The 13574-nt window shown below is 39.5% G+C and overlaps 2 protein-coding genes across 18 annotated transcripts in view; one reads left to right on the forward strand and one right to left on the reverse strand.

The window, feature by feature from the left end:
* col18a1a (collagen type XVIII alpha 1 chain a) overlaps positions 1-11951 on the reverse strand; it is an 81888-nt gene extending 69937 nt beyond the window's left edge. Inside the window, exons 1-3 of the mRNA XM_085434628.1 lie at positions 11895-11951; positions 5242-8201; positions 5093-5157 (exon numbers count right to left, since the gene is read on the reverse strand). Coding sequence (XP_085290754.1) covers positions 5093-5157; positions 5242-5246 — 70 coding nt within the window. The 5' untranslated portion in view covers positions 5247-8201; positions 11895-11951. The remainder of the gene's footprint in view (positions 1-5092; positions 5158-5241; positions 8202-11894) is intronic.
* Positions 10340-13574, forward strand: part of obsl1b (obscurin like cytoskeletal adaptor 1b) — a 37993-nt gene continuing 34758 nt past the window's right edge. For 9 of the 17 annotated variants that reach the window (XM_085434608.1, XM_085434606.1, XM_085434610.1 and 6 more), the window contains exons 1-3: positions 10340-10702; positions 12267-12315; positions 12448-13547. In XM_085434608.1, the coding sequence (XP_085290734.1) occupies positions 12533-13547 (1015 nt within the window). In that variant the 5' untranslated portion in view covers positions 10340-10702; positions 12267-12315; positions 12448-12532. The remainder of the gene's footprint in view (positions 10703-12266; positions 12316-12447; positions 13548-13574) is intronic. The other 8 variants (XM_085434617.1, XM_085434615.1, XM_085434618.1 and 5 more) reach the window with 3 other exon arrangements.

Below are 13574 nucleotides of genomic sequence, written 5' to 3' on the forward strand. Positions count from 1 at the left end.
CCTGCTTTACAGGTGAAAATAGAGCAAAAGGACCGCTAGTCTTTGACTTTATTTATTTTCTGCTGTGTTTTACTTGCATGTATTTGAAAGACTGAGTGTAAACACAAAAAATATTTTATTTTATGTGCTGGAATGTGTAGAAAATAGGTTTAAATGTTAAACTAATTTATTCAACTCAGAGAATGTTGCATATAATTAAATTTTTGCTTGATGCATAAAGTTAAAAGATTAAAACTGATAAAACAAGTTAAAAAGAAGATACTTTTCCATTTGATTACATTTTGTATGATGGTTTATGTAGAAAAAGTAGAATTGGGCTGAAAGATATATCGCTTTATCACCTCTTCAGGTTGTAAATCGTGTTTTTAAAAAGTAGCTAAGTAACTAAGTAATTAATTATTTATTTAATTAATTAATTACTTTTGAAAATAAGTAATCAGTAAAGTAATGGGATTACTTTTTTGGGGAAGTAATCAGTAATTAGTTACTGATTACTTTTTCAAGTAACTTGACCAACACTGGTCCTGAACAATCAGGCAGCAGCCTATTCAACAGTGTTTATTTTACTGAGCAAACAAAAGTATACAAAAACTGATATTACAAAGTCATTATTGCCATACACACAAAAAACATCAAAATCTGCAACAAGGGACACGTCTGCCTTTAAAGAACACTTTCACTTTCCATATGAAGCGCTTCAATTCGTGATTACATGCGTGTCTAAAGCAAACTTTGAACAATTTTTCAAACATAAGACACGTCAGTAAATAGTCCACTTCAAATGAGTTTGCACTACTGGAAATACAATCCTAGGTTTAGGCAGAAAATCTGTCTGGAAGGAACATGAAGGAAGCGGCACACATGATGCCCACTCACAGTTAATGAAGTGGATTATTGGCTGTGTAAATCGCACACTGGAGCAATCCAACATGACAAAGATTGAAAAAACTGGCTAATGTGTGATCTGGCGGCATTGGACTTCTCGCATCCTCCTCTGTCAAGCGAGTCCTGGAGAGGTTGAGGACTGCAGTGCATGTGTAAAAACAGCTTAAATTCAGATTATTCTGCCAATTCTTCCATGTATAATAACAAAAAAGGTACTGGGTTATTTTGCTTTGACTGCTGGATGAATTCTTGGATGAATTCTTCAAGAACTCTCAAGAACTGAGCTCCACTTGTGTCTTCTTCTGCATCAACCAGCAACTTAACTATGCTCACACCTTTAATTAAAAAAAAACCAAAACATGCATATGCTGTAGTCTCCTGTAATTTCCGTACCTTCACACTTTAGATTTTACGTGGATTACAGCTCGGGGAGACCAGCAATGACGTGAGGGTTTTCACCACAAACAGGAAAGAGATGCTAAGTGGTAAGAGGGCACTCAGTGTGCCATTATTGCGGGAGATAGTTGGGCGTACAGAGCAAGTGGCCCGACAAATCCTCTTCTGTTGCAACATAAGCAGTAATTATGGTGTTCCTCTGTATTTTGCCACAGTCAACCCAGCATTTTGACATCAGGAACAGCATGAGACAACAGCTGAGTGCACCTGAAACACCAAGTGGTAGGAGAACATAAAATAACAAATAACAGCTGTGAGCAACATTCAAAAGGATGCCCTGTCCTCAAAAGCAAGATAACAGGGGGACGCTGCAAATAGTGAGGCAACACTGACCAAAGGCCTTTAAATGCCAGGAAATGTTTGTCAACATAATTAAAACAGATTTGATTTTTTTCAGTTATTTGAAATTTAACCTAAAACCATCAAAATGCTGCAAATATAAAGTTTGATCCATAAACTGTTTCCTAAAATGTAAGTTTCTAATACAACGCTTTCAATGTCACAAAGACAACTTAAAGACATAAAAGGTGAGCATTTAATGAATTTGCTCCCTTTCGTTTTGTCATTCAAATGCAACATCTTGTTTACGCTTAGACTCCAGTTTCGGTGCTGCTTCTGGTATAGCCAGGATTGATTCATAAATCCATTTTGTGCATGCATAAGCCGGGTTAACCTGCATGCAGCAGCCTTTTCTTTGTGTTGAAACTATAATCAAAATAGAAGAAAATGTGGCTAAAGGAGGATATAAGGGTGAGGTGAAACGGTCTACATGCATCCAAAAAGATGATCTACGCAGTAGATCCCAAACTACATGAAAAACAAAGGAAGGCCAGTCATTCTTCCTTTCTTGTGTGTACACACACCTAATTCAAACAGTGTTCTTTGTCATGCAGGAGTGATTCTTAAACTTTGCCGAGCTTTCGGGTGTCTAGGGTAGATGTAGATATACAACTCTTCCAGATTCACTTTATGATCCAGATGGGTTAGATTAAGCTTTCAAAGCAGGATGTGACCACCGTGGTTTTCTTACAAAAACATGCCGACTTTAAAGTAAACGACACCGAATGTAAATTTCCTCTTCAGGCTACTTGGGAAATGTGTTTCTAATGTAGACAATCTTTTCTTTTTTATATGCAGGTCTCTGACAAATGTGCAGTGTTAACATGAGTCGTAAGAGGCACGTGGTTCTCGTTGAAATAACTGCGTTTAGAAAGTTTCATGGGGGCGGGGAGTGTTCGGATTTGGCTTATTACTGGAGTATGCAAATTTTCGAACCCATTACCAGTAGCAAACTTAGACCCAACTTGAATTAGAATGGCTGGCAAACATGACTAAAAGACATACTGGTATATGCAAGGGCAGATACCATAAAATGCAGGTGCCAATCACCTGTGTCTCTTTTGAAACTGCTGGAGAAAGAGCAGACCAAGGCAGAAATCCAGATATCCTCTCTACCTCCTGAATGATTCCCACCGACAACGTCACACACAAATGTGTGTTTACACAGAGTCCAACCCACACACACTTTCCACAGACATAAACCTACTTAGCAGAGGTTTAATTAACTGTCTAAACACTGGCGGTTAACACAATGTAGCAAAACAAATGCTAGAAGAAACCTCCGAACCTCGTGCTTATGAGACACTTCCAGAGATGTTGATTGTGCATAAGCAGGTTTACTGACTAGAAAATCCAGGGATTAGACATCACAAGGTTCACTGAGTCAACTGAATCTGTGCACAGTCGCCCCATTTATTTCATTTAAGAGTTACACTGATCCTAACAGAGGCACCAATCCAACAGCCACCCACGTAAGACAACCTAACTTTAATTCTTGAAGGGTTTGTTGCTTTCCATTTAGAATATGTTGTGTCTGCTGCTTACAGCAAATTTACCTTCTTATGGTTTCCCTGTGCATATATCTGAATCGGTGCCATCTACATTTGTTCTTTTTCTTCAAGTTTTTGCACATTTCCCCTAAACTTTGTTACTGGTTCACCTGCAATGCCAATGCCTAAAATAAGTATTTAAACCAAAAGAAAAACATTTTGTATTTTTAAAATAAACCAAACTCAATTTTTTTCCAAAGCAACAAAAAGGAAAAATTCTGATTCTGAATCTCTGAGTCTCGAAGCAGATGTTTCCCTTCAAATACTGCAGCTGTACATTACTTGACACATCAACAGATGTTTGGGTGCTCTGCATAAGCTATGCTTTTCCACCATATATGCCTACAACAAGAGCATCAACGTGTAGGGAGTAAGATTATGACCGTCAGTTAGTCTCCAGAAAAACTTTAAACATGAGCAATTTTGATCAAAAAGCTTGTAAATTACAATTCATATTCATCAAATATGTCTGTTCTGTATTTTGTATTGTATTGTATTTTGAATGTATTACGTTTTGTTTCACATGGCTGTCCTGTCCTCATGGCCATCAGGCTTGTGCACAAAAATGGAGAAAACCCCAAGCCAGCTGTGATTTTCAATGTGGCATCTAATTCAGCCATTAAATGGCTCAGTGGGGTGTTCCCTTGCAGCCGTTCCCCTTCCCCCCACCTTGTCCCGTTTCCCTTAGGCAAGACCATGCTGGGTGCATGTCAAAGATCACATGACAATAGAGATTCCTGACCCAGCCGGGCGAATGGGAATGAACCTAATTCAACCATGTCGCAAGCTGCTGAAGCATTGCTCTTGAGACAGAGTGGCGGACCGGTGAACAGCATTCATGTGAAAATGTCACGTTGCTCACAACTAACTATTTGAACATTTTTACATATTAGTATTTAAGGAATGGCAAAATAAGAGAGAAATAAAAGGAGGTGAATGACATAAGGAACCAACTCCTTTATTAAATGGGCTGCATTACTTTTAAGAGGCGGTACATGTAGAGTTACAGTCATCTTGGCATCATATAGTTCCTCAAAGACCCTACAGTGCTGATCAAATATTAATTGTCAGCCTCTCAGTTTCCTCTCCCTATCATCTGACAGCCACACAGTTCTCCAACTTAACGTTTACCAAATTAAATGTAGGACATTCATGATTCTCAAAGATAAATAATTCAAGAACATGTGTGAGTTTTTTCATTGTGTGGCTCTTACAGCCCTTTAGCACCATCATAGAGGAAGAAATGCTCCACTGTCTTTTCATGCTGTTCAGCTGCTTTGGCACTGTAACGACTACAAGGATACAAGTTCTGCTGAGGTGGACACACAGGAGTGAAAGAAATAAAAAAGAGCCTCTTTTCAACTGACATGAAAACACTACAAGGACCAGACACAGAGCAAGACACAAGAGGGACAAAGAGACAATGAAACTGTGTTGAGGAAACACTGCACACCTTGGCCTTGGAAAAAAAATCTAAATGGCCCAGAGCCACTTCATGTTCTGTGTTTAATCTTGGAATCACAGCAATGTGTCATCACACAGAAACGCTAATGGACCAGTTAGTGGCACATAAAAACTTTCTGTAGATCAGACAATGCCACCCAAGCCAAACAGTGAGCTAACATCACTCTCAGCATACAGCAGCAGGTATCATGCAGGTGTCCCTGACGTTTCTGTAAGGCAGGCATTAAAAAAATATAATTTATTGTGGATAAAAGAATTTTTGTCCCAGCGAGTATATGTTAATTAAGCACGGAGATCACGTGATTCACTGATTGTCTCAAAAGTCTCTGAACTAATGATTTCTGCTGTGCATGCGCCACCAAAGCACAGATACTCTCGTCTCCAGCATAATTTCTTACCTGACCACTGCGATGCCACCGGACCGGCGAGAATAAGCGCGCAGCAGACCAGTAACGAAGAACACCTGCGGAGGCAGCAACACTCACTGTAACTTCAACGCTTCGCCCAAAGCTTTACAAAAAGTTTCAATCAAAACGTAAAGCGGTACCTCATCTTCAGCTCTTCGTTCACCAGGCTTGATGGGGAAGCTACATGGACTGTTTTTGGGGGAGTGAAAGGTGCAAAAAGTGAGCTCAGCTTTCCCGGTCCAGAACACCGCTGCTGCGCGCTGCCCGAACAGCTGATGAGGACGCAGCGCTTCTGCTGGAAACAGGAGGAGGGAGAGACCTGCAGGACTCCACATCAGGGACTTCCGCCAGGTCCTAAAAGGGAACTACCGCACACTTCGACGACTGTATGCTTATGGAAATGTTAAATAACAATAAAAGTGTTTGGAGGGGATTGTCACCATTATTTTTTTTATTACTTTAATTCTCATTTCGCAGTAAAACTAAAACGCATATTTAAAATATTCCTCACATTTGATACTAAAAGGAGAGCAGACAGCACATCACAGCTGAGGTGAGGTGAGCAACTATCCCACTTTATGTGACCCTACAGAGTTTTCTGAAACAAGGTGCTTTCTACAATAAAGTCAGCACCCTTCAATATAAGAGACAACATCCCAACAATCACAAGATGCCCCTTGCAGAGGCATCAGAAGGGAGGAAGAACTCCTTTTTAACAGGAAAAGACTTCAGGAAGATCCAGGCTCAGGGAGGATCAGCCATGTATGCAGCTGTTTGGGGCTTGAAGGAAGAGAGACACCAGAGGAGCATCAGAGACGCCACAAACAATAAACAGGACAAAGAACAAACTACAGATGAGATCAGATCAAAGTTAATGACATGAATTAGCAGCATATAAACACAAAGGGAGTGAAAACAGATGAGTGGGACAAAACAGATTTAAATCAAATCCCGCATTTAAAAAGGAGCCAACAAAGAGAAGTTAATATGGCAGAAATATGATCTCTCTTTCTAGTCCCTGTAAGTGCTCTCACTGTGGCTTATGAGATGAATAGAAGGAGCTTTAAAAAGCCTGATAATGGGGAATTTTATACTCAAACAACCAACGAATGGACTACTTTTTCACCCTGAGACCGGATGTTTCTGAGCACAAACACTGTTCTTGATTACAGAAGCCAACACGAGTCTCACATGAAGCATGCACCCCCAAAGTTATGTGCTGATCAGTGGATGCATTCATATTAAAGCCTGGTAATGATTGCCAGACAGAACAGCCATGATAGTACTGCAAGACTACAAAAGTAAACCTTAGCTTCCACTGACGCTTACATTTTAACCTGCATTACTTGTGTGTCTGTTTATTTAATATCAGACCCCTTCCCAGCATTAGTAAAGCACCCCACATTGTCCCAAACAAAGATAAGATGTGCTCTACATTAATTTATTGAGTAAAGCTTGTCTCTCACACCAGTCAAATCCAAGTTGCTGTTGGTTGTCCTCCACCTGTTGGTATTAGCTGACTGTGAATGGGTGAAGAACTACAGCATGACCTGAGTAAACCTCTGATTTCCACAGGAAAACCTTCAGTCATTCATATAAGTTTGCACTGTCACTATATTCTCGAGATGTGGTGGGTTCACAAGCACAAACCTGACAACATAATGACCATTTGTAGCTTCAGAGGGCTTACCGTAATTTACCTTACACAGACATAATAAAAAGGTGAGACCTACCTGATGAAGATGGAGGTTTTGGGAGGAAAAATAAGAAGAAATTTAATTTCACTGAATTTAAGACTTAGAAATAATAATTCCTGCTTCATACTGGCTTCAAACATTGCATCAGCGGTACATTTACATTATCTGAGTTGGTCCCATATCTGTTATTGTATTATTGAGAGGCTACATTTGAAAGCATCAGACATCAACAGTACGATGTGAGCAAAACAAAACTGCAGGACAAGTGAGATGATTATGTGCAAATATACACACAAATTTACTGCTCTTACTGCACACACATGAACTCGCCTTCATATGCAGTGGTGTATAGATTGATGGATTACAAGTGGAAGTGTTGCTCATTGATTGGCTTAATTGGCTTACAAAAGAAGAACATCATACTCATCATGAGACACACTGGTATTTTTAAGAGAGAACTTTTATACCTTCTCTTACTTTTTATTTAAAAGTTTGTCATTAATTAAGCAACGTGGACGTAAAACATTCAGCACTGATTAGGACACACATGTAAAAACAGGCAGCACAGGACAATGGAAGCCAAAGCACACAGACTAAAAACAGCACGTATCCCAGGGTAGGTAAAATATTAAATAACAAACAATAACTGTATGTATGAAAACAAAATGAACACTGAAGGGTATGTCTCCTTTGATTGTGCAATATCCACCCTGTGCAATCATTGTTCTTCAGTTGTGAACAACTTTACAGTAAATAATGATACAAGCACACACTCACACATACACAAACACTGCAGGCCTTACTGTAGCCAACAATAGATTGAAAAATCGCTATGTAAGTCTTCTAACAGATTAAAAAATAATCGTAACGGAGTTATATTAAAAATCATGATAGTTGGGGACCTAGCCTTTGGATTGGCAGACTTAACATGTCACGGGTTTTACCTTGAAAGGTTTGTATGTTGTGAGCTGTGTTGAGTCATGTTGCACTTACACAAAATGACCAGCAGAGGATGAAATTGGTTTTCTTTTGAAAACCTGCAAATGCAACATTTGAACGTTGTCCATTATCATTTTATTGTGCACTGCACTGCTGGGTGTGTTGTGCTTATTATTTAAATGTGATATAACACAACACTGCACTGTCTGTGTCTCTGCTAGGTTCTTTGGTCTGAAGGAACAATAACAGCATCATTAAATATTTTGTTGTTTATTTTTTTACTAAATCATTAATTTATTGTTTCATTTTGTTTATTGTTTTGTTATTAAGTGAACGTGAAATCACAGGAAAGGCACTGGATTCAGCCCTGTAAGACCAACTATTAAAATCTGCTGCATTAGTCTGCAGACCTTCAGGCTGCTGTCTGGACATGTCCACAGCTCTGTGGGTGTCTCCTCATATTCCTGTTAAGGGAAAACAACACAAAATGATCTGTTAAATGCTGTCTTTTAGAAACACTTTACGGAAAGACGGGTGGTCCTTTTTCCACAAAACAATCATAAATAATATTACTTGCTTTTTTCAAGTTGTTTTGTTGGGGTTTTGTTTCTTTTATTAAGCCTTATACATAAAATAATAAAATGATCAAGCAGTCTGAACTATGCTTCTATCTCTATGCTACTTACACATTCAGCATCCCTCTCAGCGATTTGCCACCTTATTGTTTGGGAGGGGCTTGTGTGTTGGTGTCACCAGGAGGGGTGGAATAGGCTGCTCATATGAACCCAAGCAGTATTTTGTTGTTGAACTTCTATGTTAACCACAGCTTCTCCATAACATACATCCTATTTGAACATAAGGGAGTTCATAAGTGCACACGGCACCAGGACATCTTAGGCTGCAAGTTGATGATTGATTTTGTCAATCAACAGATCTGCAGCCGTATGTTCTGGAAACTGGGGAATGACACATCAAAAGGAGTGAGAGGTGTTCATCTGTTCTGGGCACCTCCTAGGGGGCATTCTGGGCACCCCCAAAGGTAATTATTACACCTAAAGGAAAGCATAGGTATCTTTTGGTAGCTAAAAAGATTCTATATTTTAAGTCTAAACTTTAAGGAGCAGGAGACTGTCTGTTTTAGGCCACATCCAACAAGAAACTGGGTAAAAAGTCAGTTTTCTTCTGTATTCATGTTGCATACTGGTAGTTTGGTGGTGCAAAGGTTCACACTGTGACTCCACAGTGAGACGTAAAAGACCAAAAAATGCTACACAACTGGGAGCCCATCTACCTGTCATTATATTTAAAATAATGGGTAGCCAGTTTTGCACCTTTTAAAAATTACATATTTTTAACATTACATTAAGGCACAAAAAAGACATCACCAGCTGAAGACTGGTCTCTGTAAGGGACAAAGGAGTACCCTCTGTCAAAAGTAAAACCGCATTACATTAGAGGTAATCTGTCATTACCATTCCAGTAACAATTTAGTATATTTTCTGAGTCTGCAATACAGGAACTGTCCTCACCATGCACAACCTTTAAAGGATTTAAGCTAAAACACAACAAACATTAGAGCTATGTATGTAAGAAAACATTACTTCACAGTTTTATTGATGTTGGACATTTCACTATTTTTATGTTAAATTAAATCATGATGTGCAAAATATCCTTTACATTTTATAATGTATTAATTTGAACTGTTACTCAATCGTGGGCGCAAATTGTTTCATAACTAGTTTCAGAGGTCTGAGTTATATCACATTACTCCCAACAGCTGAAATCTGGGAAGGAGGGAGTGTGAGCAGTGGAGCAGCTAAACAGCTGAAGGGACACTGTAGCCCACGTTAAGGAAAGATCTCATAATCACAGAACAGCCTTACACGCTGAAAAACTCCAGCACGCATGTCATACAATGCCTGCTTTTACCACAAGGTATAGGATCAAATACAGGCTATTGGCTACTATGGAAGAACAGACAGGTTAAATTGCACTAACAGTTGATTATCCATATAACACAAAACCTTCTCAGGAACAGCTCAAAGAAGAAAACAAAGAGCCCAAGGCTTTGACCAGATTAGCTCCAGTCTGAGCAAGCATTTGTGAGATGTGCCAGGAGAAGCCAGATCGAGGAAGGCCCCACCCTACAACCAATGTAGGTGCCAGACATTACAGGACACCCCCAGAGGTCTTGTGTCTATGGCTCAGTTAATCTCCACTATCTTAGTAGCAGGAGGCGGACCTAAGCAACATTACATGGGTGGTTTTATTATCTATTGGCTGGTTGTTGCCTTGAGTCGTTTGCATATTGCACAATAACAACAGACTAAAAGCTGAAACTTTATGAGACCAACTTAATCGTATTAACAAATAATTCGTGCCTTACAAAGTGTAATCTGAAAGGAAAAAGGTTAATATGAGGAGTTTAATGATGATAAACATTAAAACTTAAAAAGCTTGCTGTTCTCTTAATGACTTTACATTGCAAAACCTCAAGTAAGCTAAGCAGTTTGCCCTGCATTGGCCACCTTACTATCTTTAGCCCCTGCTGGCAAATGAGTGGAAGTGCCTTACTTATCTTCACTGCTGTCATCGAGGCAGCCAGTATTTTTAGGGGACAGCAGCAGCTGCAAAAGCATTTAACAGTATTCCATGAACAATGACACTTGGGGTGTCGAGGGCCTGAACAACACAGAGATTGGGGGACCGCTCTGTTGTAGTTAAACAGGAAGCTCCCGTGGATGCTTATGTTTCGTTTTCTGCCTGTTCTACTGGACAAAAGTCAAGAAAAATGTACTGCCGTAAAACTTGGGACCTTTGAGGACAGCATGTGGTAGCATGTTTCTGAATCTGAAGTCAACTTGGGACATTACTCAGCCTTCAGGAGACGGGCGGCCTCTTAACTCGGACGGAGATTGCAAATGCGGAATGTATGTTGACGGTCGTTCCTGGCAACTGAAGGGAGGTAGGTCATGTGAGGGGTACACAGCACAGCTTCACAAGGGGCAGAGGTCATTCCAATTAAATCAGACAAGTAAACACAGGGGTTAATCTCCTCTTTAAACCTCCACAGGGAATATTTAACTAATAATGCAATCTCTAAACTGTCTGCGTGAAATTTTATGCAATGTATGAAATGTAAACATCTGAAATTATTCAGCCGTTCCAAGAAAACGTGCATCTTTTTCATCAGTTTTCAGTTATTCAAGGGTTTAAAATCATTTATTTATATTGTAGTTTTTTATTTTTGGAAAATGGTAAAGAGTATAAAACAGTATTATTCAGTTTTGCAGCAGTTAACTGTGGGCTAAGTTTACAAAATCAGTAACAACAGTATTTTATGGTAATTATGATAAAAATTATGTAAAATCTATCATTGAAAACCTTTTTTTTAAAATTTGATTTGATTTGATTTCTTGACACTGAAAAATGGATCCATAGGCACAAAGTTGCAATTACGGGTGGATAGTGATAACATTTTAGCCATGACAATGCCATGATCAATTCTCCTTTTAAGATCAAAATTTTCATTGATTTGTGGAAACAAGTAGAATATGAGTAAAAAAAAGAGCAGGCCTACACAGATGATCAGTGTCACCTTAACTGTTTAATTATCTTTGATTTTTTTTCCCTTTTTTGAGTACAGAGAAGGTTGAAAGTCACTCAAGTGTGCAAAAACTCCTGTCCAGTGAACATGACTTCATGGTTTTGCAATGTGGAACTGTCAGGAAAACATGTCAGCAGTGATTAAAGAAACTGATAAACCCGAGGGAAAATATTCCTGAACAATTTGACAAACTGCAACCAGCTCTCAACTGAAACATGTTCTCCATTCCTGTCCCTAGTTTCAACACTTAAGGACGTGTCCTAAAGCACACACAGACAAGAATATATTTAAAAATAAATATATTCTATAGATTTTATATTCCAATAAATATATTAGTATTTAGTACTAAATACATTTTTATAGCAATAAAATTAAATACAATTTAAAAATTGAAGCTGTCGTGAACTATTACTAACTTTTATATAAAAACTGGTTCCTAGGATTGGCTAAGCGATACTGATTCAGGATTACGATTAAAAAAAAAAACTGTGACATTTAAAGAAGGTATTGTCCAACAGCGCTGCCAACAAAAGGTGTGAAGGAGGCTCACCATATTTTGACAGCAAGGCCTCTTGGGTGGGGATACTGTGATTTCGGCTGGTGTTTGTGTGAGCACGCGGGTTTCTGAGCTGTCTTTGTGATACCTGACACACACTCCCTCACAGGTCTTTATTTAGGCTGTACTATATTAAGCACTTTCCCATTGAAATACAGCACCAGCTGTACTGGCTATGTGTTGTGGCTGCAATTGCAGTCGAACTAGGCTGGTCCCGCTCTCACTGTTAACATGTGATTTTCTCTCATGCAGACAGCACTAATTAAATTATCCCTAATAATCATACCATGAGTTTGTGCTGAAATGCATGCACTTAAAGTGGGAGGCGGCTGAGTGCTTTAATGTGTGTTTGAATCTATTCCAAAGGGTTCATTTCCTATGGGAAAATGGAAGAATAATTACATACCACAGACAGGTATTTAAGGCTGAGTCACCTTTATAATTTAGAAAAACAAATTTAATCTCTAGTCTTTTCATTTTTCAATGTTATACAGCATGCCTAAGCTGATTGTTTTGAAAGTAAAATTTTTTTCGTTTCTTCTTGTAGAAACCTGCAGTGTGGAAGTAGGTTGGTCTTGCACCAGTGAATAGCCACTTACTGCTCTCCTAAACTGCTTAAGTAAGAAGCAACAATGGATGTCTTTGGTGGTGCGCCACGTTTCTTAGCCTACCCGAGACCTGTAGTGGTACAAAGCGGCACTGATGCAGTGCTTAAGTGTCAGATTGGTGGTGATCCAAGGCCTGCCGTTATCTGGGAGCGAAGCAATGAAAAGATTGACCCACAAGGACGATATAGGGTCTTTGAGGATGGCAATGTTTACAATCTCATCATCTCAGCTGTCACAACTGAGGATAGTGGACAGTACATATGCAAAGCAAAAAATAGCATTGGGGAAACTTATGCAGCTGCCACACTGAAGGTGGAAGGTGAAGCGCAAGAGATGGAGCTGCGGGAGGAAAATAAGCCACTATTCCTCATCAAGCCCCTCTCCACTCGTGTCGGTCGTGGGGAAGATGCTGTCTTCTCTTGTAAGCTTTGGGGAAACCCAAAGCCAGAGGTTATCTGGGAAAAAGACGGTAGAAGACTCAATGAAATATTTGAAAGCACACATTTCAGTGTAGGCTACCAGGATGGTGGATGGTTCCAGCTCAAGATCTTTAAGACCCGTGCTCCTGATGGTGGTGTATACACATGCAAGGCAAGAAATGAATTTGGGGAAGCGCTAGCAGGAGCTGTGTTGCTTGTTGATGCAGGTCCAGGACATGAAGAAGAAGGAAATCGCAACGGCTACATAAATGGCCACTGGAAAGTCCATCAGGGAAAACAAAGGAGTGGCAGGCAACTGCCAAACCGCCTAAAAGACTACAGCATGACCAAGTCAACAAAAGTAAAAATGTTTGCTGTGACAGAGGGCAAACATGCCAAATTCCGCTGCTTTGTGACTGGTAAACCCAAACCAGAAATAATTTGGAGGAAAGATGGTAGACTCATACTGTCTGGAAGGCGTTATTTGTTATATGAGGACAGAGAAGGCTACTTCACACTTAAAGTTCTTTATTGTAAGCAAAAGGATAACGGAGTTTATGTTTGCGCTGCATCAAATACTGCTGGGCAAACCCTCAGTGCTGTACACCTTTCTGTCAAGGGTAAGTCAAGATCACTTTCAGTGCCAA

The sequence above is a fragment of the Copadichromis virginalis genome, linkage group LG16, assembly GCF_057382275.1.
Source record: "Copadichromis virginalis isolate Kocher_CV1m ecotype Utaka linkage group LG16, C_Virginalis_male_GT1.1, whole genome shotgun sequence".
Lineage (NCBI taxonomy): Eukaryota > Metazoa > Chordata > Actinopteri > Cichliformes > Cichlidae > Copadichromis > Copadichromis virginalis.